At 40.5% G+C, this 18,972-nt stretch overlaps 1 protein-coding gene across 2 annotated transcripts in view; it reads right to left on the reverse strand.

Moving 5' to 3' along the window:
* CMPK1 (cytidine/uridine monophosphate kinase 1) overlaps positions 1 to 13,228 on the reverse strand; it is a 39,219-nt gene extending 25,991 nt beyond the window's left edge. For both annotated transcript variants that reach the window (XR_013557607.2, XM_060624705.3), the window contains exon 1: positions 12,899 to 13,228. Coding sequence is in view for 1 of the 2 variants with exons in the window: in XM_060624705.3 (XP_060480688.1) it covers positions 12,899 to 13,069 (171 nt within the window). In the remaining variant the exon portion in view is untranslated. The remainder of the gene's footprint in view (positions 1 to 12,898) is intronic.
* Between the last annotated feature and the right edge of the window lie 5,744 nt (positions 13,229 to 18,972).

Consider the following 18,972-nt stretch of genomic DNA (forward strand, 5'->3'; position numbering starts at 1 on the left):
ACAGCCACTGGGGAAAACATTTTGGCAGTTCCTCAACAAGTTAAACAGAATTATCATATGACCCAGCAATTACACTCCTAACTATATGCCCAAAAAAACTAAAAACAGAGACTCAAACAGATGTTTGTATGCCAATGTTCACTGCAGCATTATTCACAAGGACCAAAAGTCGGAAGCAGCCCTTGTCCCACAATAGCTAAATGGATAAATAAAATGTGACATATACATACTATGAAACATTAGCCATAAAAAGGAATAAAATTCTGACACATGCTAATATGGACGAACCTTGAAAACATTATGATAAGTGAAAAAGCCAGACACAAAATGACAAATAATATGATTCCTCTTGTATGAAGAACCTAAAATAGGGAAATTCATAAAGGGAGGAGAAAGCGGATTAGAGGTAAAGGGAGGAATGGGGAATTACGACTAAGTGGTACAGTATCTGTTCGGTGTATCAAAAAAGTTTTAGAAAAGTGGTGACGGCTCCACGACATTGCAAATGCAATTAATGCCACTCAATTATACATTTTAAATGGCTAAAATGAGAAATTTTAGTTTATATTTTACCACAATTAAAAAAAATTAACAATGTAATTACCAAAACCATTGAATTATACACTTTAAATGGGTGAATTGTTTGGCATGTAAATTATATCTCAATGAAGTTATTTTTTAAAAAACACAGAATTTCTGAAAAATCACAAAATTTCCAAAACAGGGAATTAATTAATTATGTAATGTATCTAATCTATACAGTATGATATAATTATATAGGTTATATGGTAAAAGTACATTCATTAAGATGGAAATATGTTTGTGATATGACAAGTGAAATGCCGGTTTCCAGACAGCATGAGCCTACTTAAAAAAAAAAAAAGTCTGGAAGAATACGCCCCAAAATATTGATTGATGGTAGCTTTCTCTGGATGGTAAGATTACTGGTAATTTTTATACTCTTCTTTTTATATACCTGTATTTTCTAAATTTTGTGTAATGTGTCTATACTACTTGTATAATAAAAAAGTATCCAGAAAAAAAAAGGTAATCAAAATAAAAAGTGTGCTCATCCTTAATAAGACAGTTAAAGTATATATATACAGTATTAGCTTACAATACTTAACCCATCATTAGGACATTTGCTCCATTTGGCAACTAATATCCTATTTTGAATATAAACAGCATTTATGCTGTAAACTTCCTTAAATCTATGTGCCCTTTCTAGGATTTTTCAATGTAAGCTAACTCTAAATATTTTCTCTAAGTACAAAAATAGTTCATATTCAATAGACTCTAAACTACCATATCAGATTTCCTAAAATCTATAAACTGATTAGTATAATCATTCCCTATGTTAGAGTAAACAATGAGAATATAATGCTTCCCCAAACTACTTTTATCCAAATTACTCTTTGATCTCTTTCCTAAACATCTTTTTTAAAATAATGTTACCATTTACACATTGTCATGTACTGTGCTAAATACTGTAGAAGCATCATTTCATCTTTGTAACAACCCAGTTAAGTTGGCATTATCATGGCTTTACAAATGAAGATACAGAATCAGAAAAGTTAGCGAATGTAGCTGTAGGTGGTAGGCTGGGATTCAAACTAACACCTGACCTCAAAGTCTACATTCTTTCTAATAGTATGCTAGAGTGTAAGAAAGTTAGTCCTAATATCCCATTTCTTACATATTTTTAATTTTAAAAATGCATACAAAATTCTATTTCAGAAAGCTATTCTTTTTCCCAACTTCACACATTCTTCGTTACCAGTCTGAAGCTCTATGTAAACATGAAATCCAGCAGGAATTTATTAAATACAATTCCTTGGTGCTCACATTCATAAAGCACAGAATAGCAAAGAAGGTATACATATTTAGTGACTGGATAATTTGCCTCTGATTGTACTATACTGGATTACATGCTAACACTGAAGTCTCAGGATACAGATTTGTTTTAGGGTTGGCAAAACTGCCTACTTCTACACTCCTCCTTTCACAGGAGGGAAAACTGAGATAAACAGACTTGCCAGTTAGTGGAGAGGAAACTGGCACTTGAACCCAAGTCTCCTATCAATCCACAGTGGGCATCTGAGGCAATTCCTAGGTGACAGACACAGAGACAGTCTTTTGCCTTGAAGGTACTTACAGCCTTTAAATAACAGAATCTGCTGGCAGAAATTAAAAAGGAAACTCAAAGTTGATGTACTTTATAATTTTGTTGTATCCTAGCACGGAGATGAGATCAGAACTTCATCCACACCAAACAGCCAGGCATGTCTGACCTACCATCCAGCCAGATTCCAACCATCTTTCCTTCATTTGCTTCATTCTTGTCTTTATGATCCCACTACCACTCTGACACCATTACCGTTTCCACTTTCCACTTGCCTCACCCAATAATCACTAAGTGCCAGATACAATTTTCAACTATTTAAAAACCTAAATTAGCTAATAAGTCAGTTCCCAATCACATAATCCAAACATCTGGGCTGTCTCTTTACTCCCTGTAGATACCAAGAAGATATTAATTCATGTTATTATCTACCTAAATCATACATAATTATAAAGGTAAATCTTGTAGGGTAAACTAATGGCATACACCCATGACAAACACACTAGGGAAGTTCCAAACAGAAAGTGGGCAGGGAAGCAGTATTTTGTATAGCCCCAAGTTAAGCATATTTGTTTGTTGATATAACATATGTTCTAATGATGAATAAAACCAACTCATGGGTCTTCTGGAGAAGACTGATGGAAACCAGGCATGGAACATGATTCATAGGACCCAGTCCCTCAAAATGAAAGTTTCTGACAATGGTAGGTAACAACTGGTGCTTTTTCCTTTACCAAAGTAATGTTTTGTTAGATTTACCAGGCAGCATAAAAAATGTCAGCAAACAGTATGTACAATCACACCTGTTCTCTATTAAATTCTAAGTGCTCTTATCACATGTTTAGTCTGTAAAAATGTTCTTGATTTGCCAGGTTAAAGCAATAGAAATGTCAGAGTAAATACATTTTCATAGGCAACTGGGCTAAAAGTATTAGCTTTAAGGTTAACAAGAGTCAGCGTGATCAGGCCAACATGACACAAAGAATGAGACAGTTATCCCCCATCTCCACCCTTTCTCTCTTACCTGATCTAAAACTCCCACGACTAGGGGCACCTGGGTGGCTCAGTCAGTTAAGTGTCTGACTTCGGCTCAGGTCTTGATCTCATGGTTCCTGAGTTCGAACCGCATGGGGCTCTGTGCTGACAGCTCAGAGCCTGGAGCCTGCTTCACATTCTGTGTCTCCCTCTCTCTCTGCCCCTCCCCCACTGACACTCTGTCTGTCTCTCTCTCTCATACACACAAATAAACGTTAAAAAATTAAAAATAAATAAATAAAACTCCCGCTACTGGAGCAACTTCTCTGAAACTCTCTGAATTTAAATTCAGAAGGATAACTGTTGAAATTGTGACCGAGAGGTCTTCGGGGACTACAGTCCTCTCCCCATTGGTGTCTTAACTGAAACGTGGTGTTTAGATTAACCCATTATTGTCACTGACACTTTAACCCAAAGGGTACATACACATCAAGCAGACTTTAAAAGAGTAAGGATAAGGGAAAGAACTGATACTGAAGAGACGCTTTGAGTTAAGACTTAGGTAGAGGAATCTAATTTTTGTGGGGGTGGACTATATACATACATTCAGAGAAATCCCCTCCTGCATAGAAAACCCATGTGTACACACACACACACACACACACACACACACACACACACACACACATATATATCCAACTAGTTGGGCATACATATAATACATTTATATATATACACACCCATATATGTATATATATCCAACTACATGGGTATATAAACGTATATATATGTATATATATTCTTTTATTTTTAAGATTTTATTTTTAAGTAATCTCTATACCCAACATGCGCCTCAAATTCATAACCCTGAGATCAAGAGCCCATGCTCCACCAATTAAGCCAGCCAAACATCCCAAATGGAGTATTTTTTAATAACATTTTTCCTTTATTTTCTTAAATAATCTCTACACCCAACATGGGGCTCGAACTCACGACCTCAAGGTCAAGAGTTGCATCCTCTACCAACTAAGCCAGCCAAGCATCATTCATATATTCTTTTTTTAATGTTTATTTATTTTTGAGAGAGAGAGAGAAAGAGCATGACCAGAAGAGGGGCAGAGAGAGAAGGAGACACAGAATCCAAAGCAGGCTCCAGGCTCTGAGCTGTCAGCCCAAAGTCCCACGCAGAGCTCGAACTCATGAACCTCAAGATCATGACCTGAGCCAAAGTCAGACACTTAACCAAGACTAAGCCACCCAGATGCCCCACAAATTCTTTTTTAATGCATAACTGAGCTGGCAGAAAATTAAAGGAGTAACTCAGATTTAGAAAAATCAAGAAAGCACAAATCCAGTGCTGGAGTTGTGTCTGCCAGACACAATGGGATTTAAAGGCCCACAAACTGGTGAACAGAGACAGAGACTGAGGCCTAAATAGGACTGGAGATCAGATCAAAGAGCTCCATGTAAAGAATGTCCTAAAGGATGACACCCTCAGTGGCTGAACTAGAAAAGAGAACCCACTATGCAGAGAAAACAGCAAAAATTCCTAACCATAAGCTCATATAAAGAAACTTTTAAAGGATATACTTTATAAAGGAAAATTATCTCTGAAGGAAGTTCTGAGGTACAAAAATAATTGGTGAATAGAGAAGCTGGTATACATGTGAGTTATTCTACACAAACATTACATCATTGCTATAAAATGTTAACAAGTCATTTGTAGGGATTAAAAAAATCAATATACAATTTGAATCCTGGAAAACAGAAGAGGATGGAAAATAGAGTTATGTATTCTAAGGTATTTCTATTGTTTAGAGGGAGGAGAGTAAAAATATTAATATTAGACTTAAGTTAAATAACATGTATGCTTAAAGTTTCTAGGGCAAACACTAAAAACAGACTGTATAGCTACAAAAGTAGGAGGGAATAAATGGGGCAGGAGGCAGGATCTCAATCAAGTTCAAGAAAGTAGATGGGGGGAGGCAGACAGGTAAAAATTAACACATAAAAAGATGATAGTACAAACAGCTAACATTCATATATGATTTATCATGTGCCAGGCACTGCTCTAAGAACTTTACATATATTAGCTCATTACCTCCACAACACCCCTATGAGGTAGACACTATGTATCATTATTCCCATTTTACAGATGAGGAAATTTAAGCATAGAGATATTAAATGACTTGGCTGAGGTCACACACACAGTAGGTGTTAGCTGAAAATCAAACCCGGGCAGTCTGACTCTAGAATCTAAGCTCTACATACTTCATAGGTATGACACTTTGATATATATATTTTTAATGTTTATCTATTTTTGAGAAAGACAGAAACAGAGACACAGACACACACACACACAGAGACAGTGCCAGCACTAGCAGGGGAGAGGCAGAAAGAGAGGCAGACACAGAATCTGAAGCAGGCTTCAGGCTCTGAGCTGTCAGCACAGAGCCCGATGCAGGGCTCGATCTCAGGAACCTTGAGATCATCACTTTGATACTTATTCATATCCTTTCAATTAAATTTTTCTTCAGTCTAAATGACTAAGAATGCCTCCCAAAATGTTGCTACTTACACTCCTCAAGACATTTGCTTCATTGACTATTTATGGATACAGAATAGGCAAGGAGGGAGGGGTGCTAACATATATGAAGTAATAATACGTATTAGGCAGTCTGCCAGACATTACATAGGTTCTTTTGGTTAATCTCCACAATCACCCTGAAAAGTAGATTAACATCCCATTTTTCAGTGGAAGAAACTTTTTAAAAAGCCAAAAATTTAAGTAACTCACCAAGGGGCAGGAACCCAGGTCTGAATGGCTTCAAGATTTACTTACATGTTCAATTTGTGCCAGATGTTGTGCTGGGCACTAAAGATATGAGAATAAATCAGAAAGTCAGGGCTCTCACCCTTATGGAGTTTAATGGTCTAATGGGGGAGTCTGTGGGGTTCCTGGACCCAATTCTAACTTAAGGAGTAGGTTCCCTTACACAACAAACAACACCAGCAGAGTGTTCTCAATTCTCAATTATGGCACTATCTACCCAGAGATATTGTCATCTTCCACAGGTTAAAGGGTCAGTCCGAGGGGGTTGCCCCCCCAACCACCACTTCAGACACCAGCTGCAGTCAAAGGTATTGCCTGTACTCCTGACCAACTGACTATAAATTAGAGGGCCCACGGTCCCCTCTTTGGGCTTGATTAATTTGCTAGAATAACTCACAAAACTCAGAGAAACACTTTACTTACTAGATCATCAGTTCACTGTAGAGGGAGCAACTCAGGAACAGCCAGAGAGATGCAGCACAAGGGCATAGAGCTTCCCTGCCCTCTCCAGGTGAATGTCTCCCCCTGGATCTCCACGTGTTCACCAACCCAGAAGCTCTCTAAAACCAGACCTTGGGGTTTTTTTGGAAGCCTCTTGCATAGCCATGTTTGATTAAATCACTGGTGACTGGCAAGTGATTAAACATCCAGGCTCACTCCTCTCCCTGGAGGGGAGAGGGAGGGGCGAGACTGAAACGTTCCAACCCTCTGATGACTTGGTTGGTTTTCCTGGCAACCAGCTCCAGCCCTTAGGTGGGGTCCAAAAGTCACTTCATTAACACAACAAGAAACATTTCTGTAATGCTCAACACTTAGGAAATTCCAAGGGTTTGTGGGAGCCGTAAGTCAGGAACTACGGACCACAAATTGTTAGAAAATACCTGAGTATTGTTCGGATCTAATTACTTAACAAATACAACTATTAGATATTTCTTTTGGACCAGGTTAGGTTTGAAAAAATTACTGAGACACTAAGGGCACCATGAACTGAGGACATCTGGGAATCTCTGTATAAGCTAAGATCTGAAGGATAAGCAGGCATTTCAAACGCCTTGCAGGAGGAGTAAAAGACCAGGTCCCCACTGTTTAAAACATTACAATACAGTTAAGGTAAAACTAAAAGATAGACAATTTTAAAACAATTTAATGTTAAACTTTAATATCTGCAAAAGTTTTTCATATCTTTTCTCATAAAATTCTGTTAGTGTGTGTCTATCTCCACTAAATTGAAAGCCCCTAGAAGCCTATATCCCCATAGACAGAACACACAGTCTACATTCAGGAAATGTATTCTGGGTCAGTCTCATATAGGTTTACTCTCCTTAGGCTTTTCTCAAAAATGAAACCTCAAATTACCTTATTCAAGGGCTTTAAGTACTCTCTACTCCCCCACATCTCCTAGCTGCTTCTTTCCTATGGCCCTTCAGAATTGAGTTCAGAATGGAAACCAATTTGACAATAAATTTCAAAAAAAAAAAAAAAAATTGAGTTCAGAGCTATCACCTCTCCTGGGAAGACTTCCCTGACCCACTGGGAAGTCACTGGACTGAAATTGAAATGTCCCTTATTTAATGGTATATTTAGTTTATTTCTATCATAGGACTTACCACTCTATTCTGTAGTAGTCACCAATTAACTTCCTTGACTCCACTCTAAACTGTAAACTTCCCTCAACAGCAGGATCTAAGCCTTATTCATTTCAGCAACAATCAGAGTACCTACCTCTCAAAAAAAACAAACAAAAAAAAAAACCAAAAAACTGTTTTTGGAATGAATGACAGGGGAAATTTTTCAAATTATGCCTTTTCTTCTTTATGGACATCTTGAAAAAAATAAGGAATTTACTCAGAAAAACTTTAGAAAGGAGATTTACAAATTTGCAAAAATTAAATTGATAACTACCCAGTGCTAATAAAGAATCATACACTGCTAATGGAATTGTAATAAATATGTTTTTGAAAAGAATTCTGATAATGAATTATCGATTAAAATTAAAAATGCATATATCCTCTGACTCAGCAATCCTTTTAGGGACCTAACTTACAAAAATAATAGTATCCATATGCAATGTTATATTTACAAGGAAGTTTGTTTTTGCTGTTGTTTTTACAAGGAAGTTTTCTGAAGTACTGTTTGCAATAGTAAAACAATTCCTTCAGACTATCCTGAATGTCCATCAATAGGGGAATGGTACAATTATGCTATAAAACATGTATTTTATGGAATATTCTACAGCTACTAATAAGAATGGGTTAAATCTATATGTAAAGACCTGAAAGGTATGTAAAGACCTGAAATGTATCCATGATACATTCAGCAGAAAATAGAAAAATCCCATCTAGAGGTAAAAAACGTATATTGGTATTTTTATTTCTAAGAATATTGAGAGAGATGGGGAAGCAGTTAATACTAGACAGCTAATGAGTGACATCAGAATTAGAGGAGATTTAACTCTTCCCATCCAAGTAAGTATTGCTTTTATAACTGAAAACCAAAGCAGGAGGAAAAAAGGAAGTTTCGAAAAGTAATGACAGTAATATCTCAATATATTCTCCCCTCCTCCAAGTTCTTATTAAAAAAAAAAAATTCTAAGTTACAACCACCTTTAATAAAAAGGTGGTATTTCAGAAGAGTCAAGAATACTGTGGACTATGTCTTTTATAGATAATTTAAACTTTCTTTAAAAAAAAAAACCAGAAAAACAAAAAACCTATCTCTTACTCTACCCTATCCCACCAAAAGGAGAGAAAGGCCTATTCTTAAACAAGCTTAATGTCCAGTGGATCATCCTATCATCATTCTTCTATGAGAGGTAATCTTTGGGGATTTGGAATTAGGAGCTTGGATATTTTAGAATACTCAGCAGATTTTCACAACCATACCATTTATTCACTGAGAGTAAGCAGAAGTGTTACATAAGAAATATTTATATGACAGGGTTAGGTCTCACTCAAGCACTTTTGACCTGAAATTGGGAGAGCTAACTGCTACTTGGGCGCCCCCTAAAGACCAAATTCTTAAAACTTTTTACATCTTAGGACAAATTAGTGTCCTCTAAAACTGATTCAAAAAACATTCCCCCCGCCCCCCACCAAATACTTATTAAGCCCTTACTAAGTGCCAAGCACAATGTTCCACACTGGAAACACAAAGATAAATAAAATCGACTTTCTGATTTCTACATGTTTAAATTTAATACCGTCCCCAAATTTCTAAGTATAGTAGGTAGGAGGACCATACAAAGTATAAGTTCCCCCATACAGGTCAGGAGAAAGTTATAAAACAGAAAATGATAAGAATCCTTTTAGGGTACTAGAGAAAGCAATTTGGCATGGAGATAAGCTTTAGCATAATGTAAGCAATGTACATGCTAAAGTAATGTAATGCTTTAGCATTATGTAAGCAAAATGTCCACCACCTTTAAAAGAGAGGTTAAAATATCCCTTCCGGCTAACACATGCAAAATTGGGGTTATTTTGAAAGACAAATTTAGGTTATGGCATCATAATTTTTCTTGGGTCAAAGCAATATAAGTAAAGCTTAATTTTAAAAATTAAAAAAGGAGAAGTATCCCTGAAAGGATTGCATGATTTAGAAAACAGCCAATTTTCAAAAACAAATAGAGTACAAGAGGACACAAGAGTTAGAAACAATTAGAAAATCAAACAGGGGTGCCTGGATGGCTCAGTCAGTTAAGTGTCAGCACAACACAAAACCTGCTTGGGATTCTCTCTCTCTCCCTGCCCCTCCCCTAGTCACACATGCTCGCGCTCTCTCTCTCTCTCTCTCTCTCAAAAATAAATAAATAAACTTAAATAAAAAACAAACAAACAAATAAATAAATAAAACTGACAAAGACCAGTACAAGTAAATGGGCAAAGTCAACCCCTAAATCTCCCTTAGATCATTCCTTCTCAGTTGAGAACACTTTCAGATGATACTATATCAGATTTGCCTTTTCTTCCCTCAAGGTCTGGGAGCATAAGTAGTAGAGATAGAATTCACCTCAAGGCAAGAAGGAAGGAAGTTTGGAAAAAAGGAAGGAGAGAAGAAAGGAAGAGGGGGAGGAAAGGAGGTAGAAAAGAAAGAGACAGATAGGTAATAGATAAATTATACATACATACCTACATATATACCAGCTTCCCTCCAGTTACAGCCTTCATCACTAACTGCGATGCCCCAGGACACTGGAGGGCCAGATATTCTGATTCTGCAGCCAGACCTAAAAAGGTACTTCTGGCAGCCTGAGTTGGAAATCAACATAATTACTCACCCCCTCAAATTGTATTTCAGCCACGTTTCAGGTACCCTGTGAGCTAAATTAGCACTGGCATCACAGATAGAGAATTTAACCTTGACTTGTATAATCTTTCCTTACAGAAAAAACTTAGTCCCCAAAATTACAATTGTTTAGGATTCAGCTTATGTTTGCCTATGAAATAAAATATTGGGTCAAAATACAAAAGACAAAGAAGAAAAGAAAAGCCCTCTGCCTTAATTGCTCATTAGACATTCCATTGTTTAATTTAGTCAGCTAGGAGACAGCAATTGCTAAATTATAAACTATTTGGAATTTGCAGAAATCAGCTTGTTTACGGCAATTGGAATCAATGGCAACTATTTTCATGAAAGAAGATGACAGTTTAAAACAATTTAAGCTCATATAATTGCCAAAATATTAAAAAATAATATATTATGAAACATATTTAATTATGGAAATTTATAGTTGATAATTAATAGGTTTAAAATATTATTAGCCATAACTGAACAGAGTAAAGAATAAATACCAGTTACAGAATGTGTAGATTATTTTTAAAGCAGTGGAGTAATTTGACTATTATTAGCTTGGATGTGGATGTTTAAAGCCACGTTATGATTCAGAAACAAAATATTTAAACGCATTCAAATATAGCAGCCATAAGCCAATTTTTAAAGTAATACTATTTCAAAGTAAAAATAACCAATCTCATAAATTACAAACGGGAAGTCAAAATGTAGAAAAAAATTATTTGCATCTATGTGTGCCAGATATTTTACCTCATTTAATATCTGGAAATACCATACCAGATATGTATTATTCCTCTCTCTTCACAGAGGAGGGCCAGCCAAAAGTAACAACTTCCGGGGGGAGGGGGGAGGGGGGACACCTGGCTGCTGGCTCAGTTGGTAAAGCAGACAGAGCAGGCAACTCCTGATCTCCGGGTTGTGAGAGTTCGAGTTCCTCGTGGGGTGTAGACATTACTTAAAAATCTTGAAAGAGAAGAAATAGTAAATGACAAAGGGTTTGAAACCATATGTGTCTGGTTCTGAAGTCTTTTCTCCTTCCCCTATCGTGCTATATACATGTAAGAGTCATTTCATATATTTAAAAAACAAAAAACCCAAACCTGAAATCATCCAATCGCCACTAGTCTTAAAAAATTGAAAGAACCAACAAAAATAGGGAGGGAGCACTTAGGTGGCTCGGTCCATTAAGCATGGAACAGGATTTCAGCTCAGGTCATGATTTCATGATTTGTGGGATCAGGCACTGCCTGAGGCTCTGTGCTCACAGCACCAAAACTGCTTGGAAGTCTCTCTCTGCCCCTCCCCCACTCACGTGTTTTCTCTCCCTCTCAAAAAAAAATCTTAAAAAAAAAGGAGAAAATATGTTTTTGGTTGAAATAGTTCCACCTTTATTTCTAAAAATGATCAATAATTATAAAGACAGCTGTCAAACATAATGAAGTAGATGTTACCATTCGATCTTCTTTAGAGATGTTCTTTAGAGAATAAAATATAGGACAGGAGTGGATTGTATGAACACAGAGGAGAGAAGTGAACGCCCAAAGCTAATATAAGCCATATTCTGGAAAAGAGGAGGGAAATATTTTAGAAGTTCTGGGTCAAAACTTGTGTGGTCACCGAGTTTCACAGGGATTGTTTGGGTGTTTTACAGCTCTGCCGGTCGTCTCTTGTTTCTAGATACCCTCTGTTTTTCTTCACTCCCAACATCATTCCCCAGATTCTTCAATAAGCCTTACTCCTCACAGTGTCACTAACCACGTTATCTATTCGAAAATTAACAGAACTGAACCGGTAACCTTAACACGCCGTGAAGCAACAACAAAAAAGTAACAGAATTTTAGAGTTGGGAGGTATTTTACATTGAGTTTAAATCTGGGTGCACAGCCTCCTATGGTCTAGAGCGCAACTGAGACTCAGAGAGAGGAAGTGACTTGGCCAAGGACAAAGCCTGAGTTGGCAGCGAGACCAGAGGTTGAAGCTTGAACTCAGACTCGGCTCCTCGGCTTTTCCGACCACACGAATCTGGGCTGAGCCTCAGAGCCGGTACTGCCATTGACAGAGCGGGAAAGTGCTCCGGGCAGATCACAGATTATTACCTCAAGCAACACCCTGTCCCCCGAGGTTCCTTTCCAGGGTTAAGACCACGGTAAGGTTAGTTGAGATGTTGGCGTTTCTAGAGGGCTTGCGGGAAGGAGCCAAGCAGACAAATCGGTCTCCCTTCCACACAGCTGCGAGCGCACACCGCCTCTAACCTAAACCCACGCTCCCGCCGCCTTCACCCACCCCATAACCGGTGACACACTGAACTCGGCGCGCCGGAGGTCCCCGAAGGCTGATCCTCCCGGATCCCCTCCCAGCCCACTCTCCGGATGAAATTGGTCCCCAAAACGTTAAGGAGAGAGGGGTGCAGGAACAAAGCGACCCCAAGCGGTCCCCCTCCCTTCTGGGCACCCCCCCCCCCCCCGCGGCGAGGGGACGTGGACTACGAGTCCCGACAGGCAGCGCACCGCAGAACCCTCGATCACCGCCACGCGGACGACGCGATGGTCGCCGGGACTAGTAGTCCGCTGAGTCCGCGGCTGACCGGGGGGGGGAAGGCGCGCGGACCGCCCGACGCTGCGGGACAAGCCGACCCGGCGTCCGGTCAAGCCCAGGGAGCGCGCCAGCTACCCGGGCCTCACCTCGACGATGCGGGCGCACTGGGTCCCCTTGCCGGCCCCGGGACCGCCGAGGACGAACACGACCAGCGGTTTCATGAGGCGGTGAGGCCAGAGGAAAAGCGGCCGGCAGGTCAGTAGCGGGAAGCTAAGGCCCAGGACGTGCAGCAGCCTCCGGCCGCAGCGACTCAGCATACACCGCGTCTCAGCCGCGTCTTGGCCGTCTTGGTCGCTGAGGGAGCTGACAGCGGCCGGGCCGGCGGCGGCGGCGCGGGGCGGGGCGGGGGGAAGGGGGCGGGCCGAGTCGGCGCCCGCCGCGGCCCCGCCGCCGTGGCTGCCGAGGCGTCCGCGCCGCGGCCGGAAGGGGCGGTGCCTCTGCTGCGTTCTAGGCGGCTGCGCTCTGGCGCCGCCCGTGTGGGCCCGCGCCCCTACTAGTCCCCGCCCCTCAGCCGGCTCATTCATCCCTCCGCAGGCAGTTCGTGCAGTGCGCAGGTCCCCGTCGCGCGCCTTGTCTGACAGGCCTGTGCTGGCGTGTGCGACGCGACACACGACAGAGAAAACCTATTGTCTGTTTGCGAGGAGTTTAAGTTGCAGTGGGGAGGCAGCCGACCTGAACAAGCCAAGGGAAGAATAGATAGATGACAGAAAAGAAGGGAGAAAGAAACAGCGATACAGGCTTTGAAGGAAAAAAGCGGAAGAATAACAAAGGATGGATACAATTTGGAGGCGGTAGTCGGGTAACATTTAAGCCAAGACATAGGGCATAGGAAAGAGCGAAAGCAGGTAAAGACTGGGATAGGTCCCACAAGAAGAAGAACATGTGCAAAAAACCCTAAAATGGCTTGTGTTGGAAAAAGCCAGAGAGACCTGAGTTGTAGGAATGAGGCACAGGATGGAAAGTGGGGGGGTCAGGCCCAGGCAGGTCGTTCAGGCCCTTTGGTTATGGAAAGGAGTTGGGGTTATATTCCAACTGCAGTGGGAAGCCCTTTAATTGTAACTCCAGTTCTCGCCTGCTTGCGTGAGAGAAAAACCTTAAGGGAGAAGAAAAGGCGTCCAAGGAATGAACCACATGTGGCGATTTAAATTAATTATATTAAAAACAAAATTCAGTTTTTCGTTCACACTAAATTTCAAGTGCTCAAAGGTCACATGGGGTAGTGGCAATTGAATTGGACAGTGAACATACAGAATGTAGCCACTACAAAAGGTTCTAGGGGTGCCTGGGTGGCTCAGTCTGTCAAATGCCTGACTCTTGATTTCAGTTCAGGTCACGATCTCACAGTTGGTGAGTTGGAGCGCTTCATCTGGCTCTGCGCCAACAATGTGGAGCCTGCGTGGGATTCTCTCCCTCGATGTCTCTGCCCTCCTTTGTTCTCTCTCTCTCTCTCTCTCTCCTCTGTCTCTCCAAAGTAAACAAGGGCCACGTGGGTGCCTCTGTTAGTTGAGTGTCCGACTTCGGACTTAGGCCCAGTTTATGATCTCACATTTTGTGAGTTCGAGCCCCACACCGGACTCACTGCTGTCACCTCTCTCTCTCTTTGCCACCCCGTCAAAAAATTAAATAAAACATTTAAATATATAATAGGGACGCCTGGGGGCTCAGTTGGTTAAGTATCCGACTGTGGCTCAGGTCATGATCTCATGGTTCATGAGTTCAAGCCCCATATCGGGCTCTGTGTTGACAGCTCAGAATCTGGAACCTGCTTCAGATTCTTTGTCTCCCTCTTCCTCTGCCCCTCCCCTGCACGTGCTCTGGCTCTCTCAAAAATAAATAAACATTTTAAAAAATTAAAATAAATAAACTTCAAAAGAAAAAAAGGTTCTATTGGGCAGTGCTATACTAGACCTTGTATTTAAGTTCCTGGGAATGATTTGATAGAAAGGGAGAGAGGTAACCCCTTGAGAAGAAAAATCGTATGGGTTCCAATGGGCACATGGAGGGCCTTAGATGACTTAGAAGATCTTAAGAAACAAACACATAAATTGGCAATAGGAATTGCAAGAAGGGCACAGTTTCAGGAAAGTTTGAAGGTAGGAAGAGTTCCTGTCTGAAAATTTTATTTTCTCAGTAAAGAAAAGGCAACATTAGATGAAGGTAAAGATTTTGAAGTAGGATGTTTGAGGAGAGAAGATATGAAATAGACACTTTTTTGAGAATGGAAAAGTTGGTTTTCTTTAGAAAACCAATCAGTATGACTTCTGAGCGATATTAAAAGCTCACTTGGTATTTGAGATCATGGATTTTATTATTTTTTTAAGTTTATTTATTTTTGAGAGAGAGACACACACACAGAGCATGAGTGGGTAGGGGCAGCGTGAGAGGGAGACACAGAATCTGAAGCAGGCTCCAGGCTCTGAGCTGTCAGCACAGAGCCTGATGTAGGGCTCAAACCCACGAGCTATGAGATTATGACCTGAGCTGAAGTCAGATGCTTAACAGACTGAGCCACCCAGAGGCCCTGGTTTATTTATTTATTTTGGAAAAGAGACAGAAAGAGAGAGCATCCCAAGCAGGCTCCGCACTGTTAGTGCGGAGCCTGACACGGGGCTCGAAACCCACAAACCATGAGATCACAACCTGAGCAGAAACTGAGAGTCAGGCACTCAACTGACTGAGCCACCCAGGCGCCCCGAGATCATGGATTTTAAATCATTGAAGGTGTTTGTTCAGGTGCAGGCAGAGAGAAGACAGATTCTTGAGGTCATCCAGGGTTGGATTTTTGCCAAGCAAGTACAACAGAGGGAGAGAGGACCAAGATGGTATTTTCAAGAGAATGTTTGTGATGATGTATATGGAAACAAAAACATATAGAAAGCCAATTATGGCATATTAGGGCTGCTAGTGGGGACGTGGAGGGGAGTGAGGAGGGGGCCAAGGCATTAGAAGCACTGATGTTGAAGAATGGCTGCAGTGGGGTACTTGAGCAAGTGAACTGGCAGTACAGATGCTGGTGGTCTGAGTGGGATATTTGGAATTGGCCAAGTTGATATTTGGATTGGAAATTGTAAGTTTTTGATGATTTTGAAATCCAGGATGAGCCCAAACAAGGTGAGACCATGAGAATGGAAGGCTGGAGCAGAAAGCATGCCCTGTGGTTAGAACTGGGTGGCCAAAGTGTTAGATTTGTCATCCAAGCAGTCTGCATGAATTAGCATTAGAGTAAACAGAGAAACTATGAAAGAGGAACTAAGTTGTTGAAGACAGAATGACCAGAGGGTTGGAAAATGATAGCAAACAGGAGGGAAAGAAGGTGGTATAGCCTCTGTTTGGCTGCCCCCCAGCCTCTTTCCTCTCTACTGCTCCTTTCCCCTTCCCTCACCCAGTATTTCCAGCCTCTTCCCCATCTCATTCTACCTTCACTCCCTCCTCTCTCACCTTTTTTTTTTTTAACTTATTCCTATCTTTCTTCCCCTTCTTTCCCCATTTCTAATTTCCTACCATTCTCCCCAATTATTTCTGTTTTTCTGTCCTTCTCCCCACCCTATTCTTTTTCTTTTGCTCTCTGATCCCATCTCCTTTTGGTTCCTACTTCCTTCTTTGCCATGATTTCTTTTTTTTTTAATTTTTAATTTTATTATTATTATTTTTTACATTTACATCCAAATTATTTAGCATATAGTGCAACACTGATTTCAGGAGTAGATTCCTTAGTGCCCCTTACCCATTTAGCCCATCCTCCTCCCACACCCCCTCCCGTAAGCCTCAGTTTGTTCTCCATATTTAAGAGTCTCTTATGTTTTGTCCCCCTCCTTGTTTTTATATTATTTTTGTTTCCCTTCCCTTATGTTCATCTGTTTGGTCTCTTAAAGTCCTCATATGAGTGAAGTCATATGATTTTTGGCTTTCTCTGACTGACTAATTTCACTTAGCATAATACCCTCCAGTTCCATCCACATAGTTGCAAATGGCAAGATTTCATTCTTTTTGATTGCCGAGTAGTACTCCATTATATGTATATATATATATATATATATATATATATATATATATATATATACCACATCTTCTTTATCCATTCATCCATCGATGAACGTTTGGGCTCTTTCCATACTTTGGTGATTGTTGGTAGTGCTGCTATAAACATTGGGGTCCATGTGTCCCTTCGAAACAGTATACCTGTATCCCTTGGATAAATACCTGGTAGTGCAATTGCTGGGTCGTAGGGTAGTTCTATTTTTAGTTTTTTGAGGAACCTCCATACTGTTTTCCAGAGTGGCTGCACCAGCTTGCATTCCCACCTTGCCATCATTTCTACCTTTTACTTCCCACCATGGAAGAGGGAATGGGATATCTCAGATTATCACAGCTAAAGAAACGTTATGATTAATAGCTTACTCCTATCCCTTCACAATATTCCTTTTTTTGTTTGTCTGAGCCCCTCCACCCCCTGGGGAAGAGGAGCTAAGAGATAAGTCCGCTGAAAATAAGAACACTTGGTCATAACACTGAGAGTAGGAGTACAAAAAGGGCCATACTGTAAGCAAATGTGCCTTCTTTTCCTTGGTGCGTGTTCTCTTAAGTGTCTTTTCTGTATCTCTCCTGGCAATTAAAGTTGAAAGATGTTCAAGATATGGGGTCTGTGGGAAAGGGGATTAGGAAGCTATTCACAAGCTTTTAGTGAAGGCATTAGGCCATAGACAAAAAAGTAGCCTTTCTTGATTCCAAGAGAGAGTCCACCAGAATAAGGAATCCACACAGGAGTTTGGGTCCAAAATGTCATTGAATACTTATATATAGCAAGATGTGGTGACTTTTCTTTCTAAGTCGCCCTGGAGAACTATAACCACCATAGATTGAGTACTTATTGTCTTGTACCTTGCCCAGTTCTTTATGCCAACCATGCAAGGCAAGTAAGGAAAATACTGGTGTGGAAATAAATAAAAAAGTGAAACCCATATACCTATCTCTGCCAAGGGTTTTCCAGGGAATTATTTTCAGGAAGAACAAGCCTAGGCCGAAGAACAATTTCTTATTTGTTGGCACTTTAGGCCTGTTCTGGTTATCTATTGCTACATAACAAACCTACCCCAAAACTTAATGGCTCACAACGTAAAATGCTTAGTGTGGGAACCCAGCCCTGTCTTCTCCCTTTCCCCCTTTCCCCCACATCGTTGACCTGGAGTGTTCAGTGTGAGTAGTGCTATAAGTAGAAAGAAGACAAACATGGAGGAGTTTTTCCAAACATGGATGTTACCACACCAGGCAGTCCCATGGAGCCAAGCCAAGGATTCATAAAAGACACCATGCTACTCTAACAATTTAACATTTAACCCTTCTACTTGTTCACTGTGAAAGGTCTAACTCTTAGCACCTTGGTCCTAATTTGTCCCCAAAGAAATCTTTTTTTTTTTTTTTTTTTTTAGCGTTAGATCAGTGTTCCCACTCCTTGGAGGTGGCAGAGAAAAGAATGAATTCCACCTACATGCAAACAACCAGATAGTCAATGAAAATATGCCTTAGTAATTATATACTGAATAAAAGGATGTCACCCAGTAGAGGGTCATTTCCTAGCTAAACACATAGATTGAACTCATAGATTAAATAAATTTGATGAATATCTATTGAATATCCACTAAGTACCAGGCATTTGACTTACATTGCCTATTTTTTGGATGATATTCAAACTTTTTTTTTTTAATTTTTTTTTTAACGTTTATTTATTTTTTGAGACAGAGAGAGACAGAGCATGAACGGGGGAGGGTCAGAGAGAGAAGGAGACACAGAATCTGAAACAGGCCCCAGGCTCTGAGCTGTCAGCACAGAGCCCGACGCGGGGCTCGAACTCAGGGACCGTGAGATCATGACCCGAGCAGAAGTCGGACGCTTAACCGACCAAGCCACCCAGGTGCCCCGATATTCAAACTTTTAATGATTAGTACAATCAGGATATCTGTAGGTATTTTTGTGCCAAGATTGCTCTGCTAGGCATCAGCCCTCTAATTGCTGGATCATGGGGAGGTCCTTGGTGTTCCAGGAGAGGGATGGAGGGCTCTCAAAGTGCTCAGGGGAGTAGTTATATACCAACTCATATGAAAATAATGCACTATTTTAACCACCAATACAGTCTTACCAGTTGTGTGTTGGTTACATATCAGCC

The sequence above is a fragment of the Panthera onca genome, chromosome C1 (assembly GCF_046562875.1).
Source record: "Panthera onca isolate mPanOnc1 chromosome C1, mPanOnc1 haplotype 2, whole genome shotgun sequence".
Lineage (NCBI taxonomy): Eukaryota > Metazoa > Chordata > Mammalia > Carnivora > Felidae > Panthera > Panthera onca.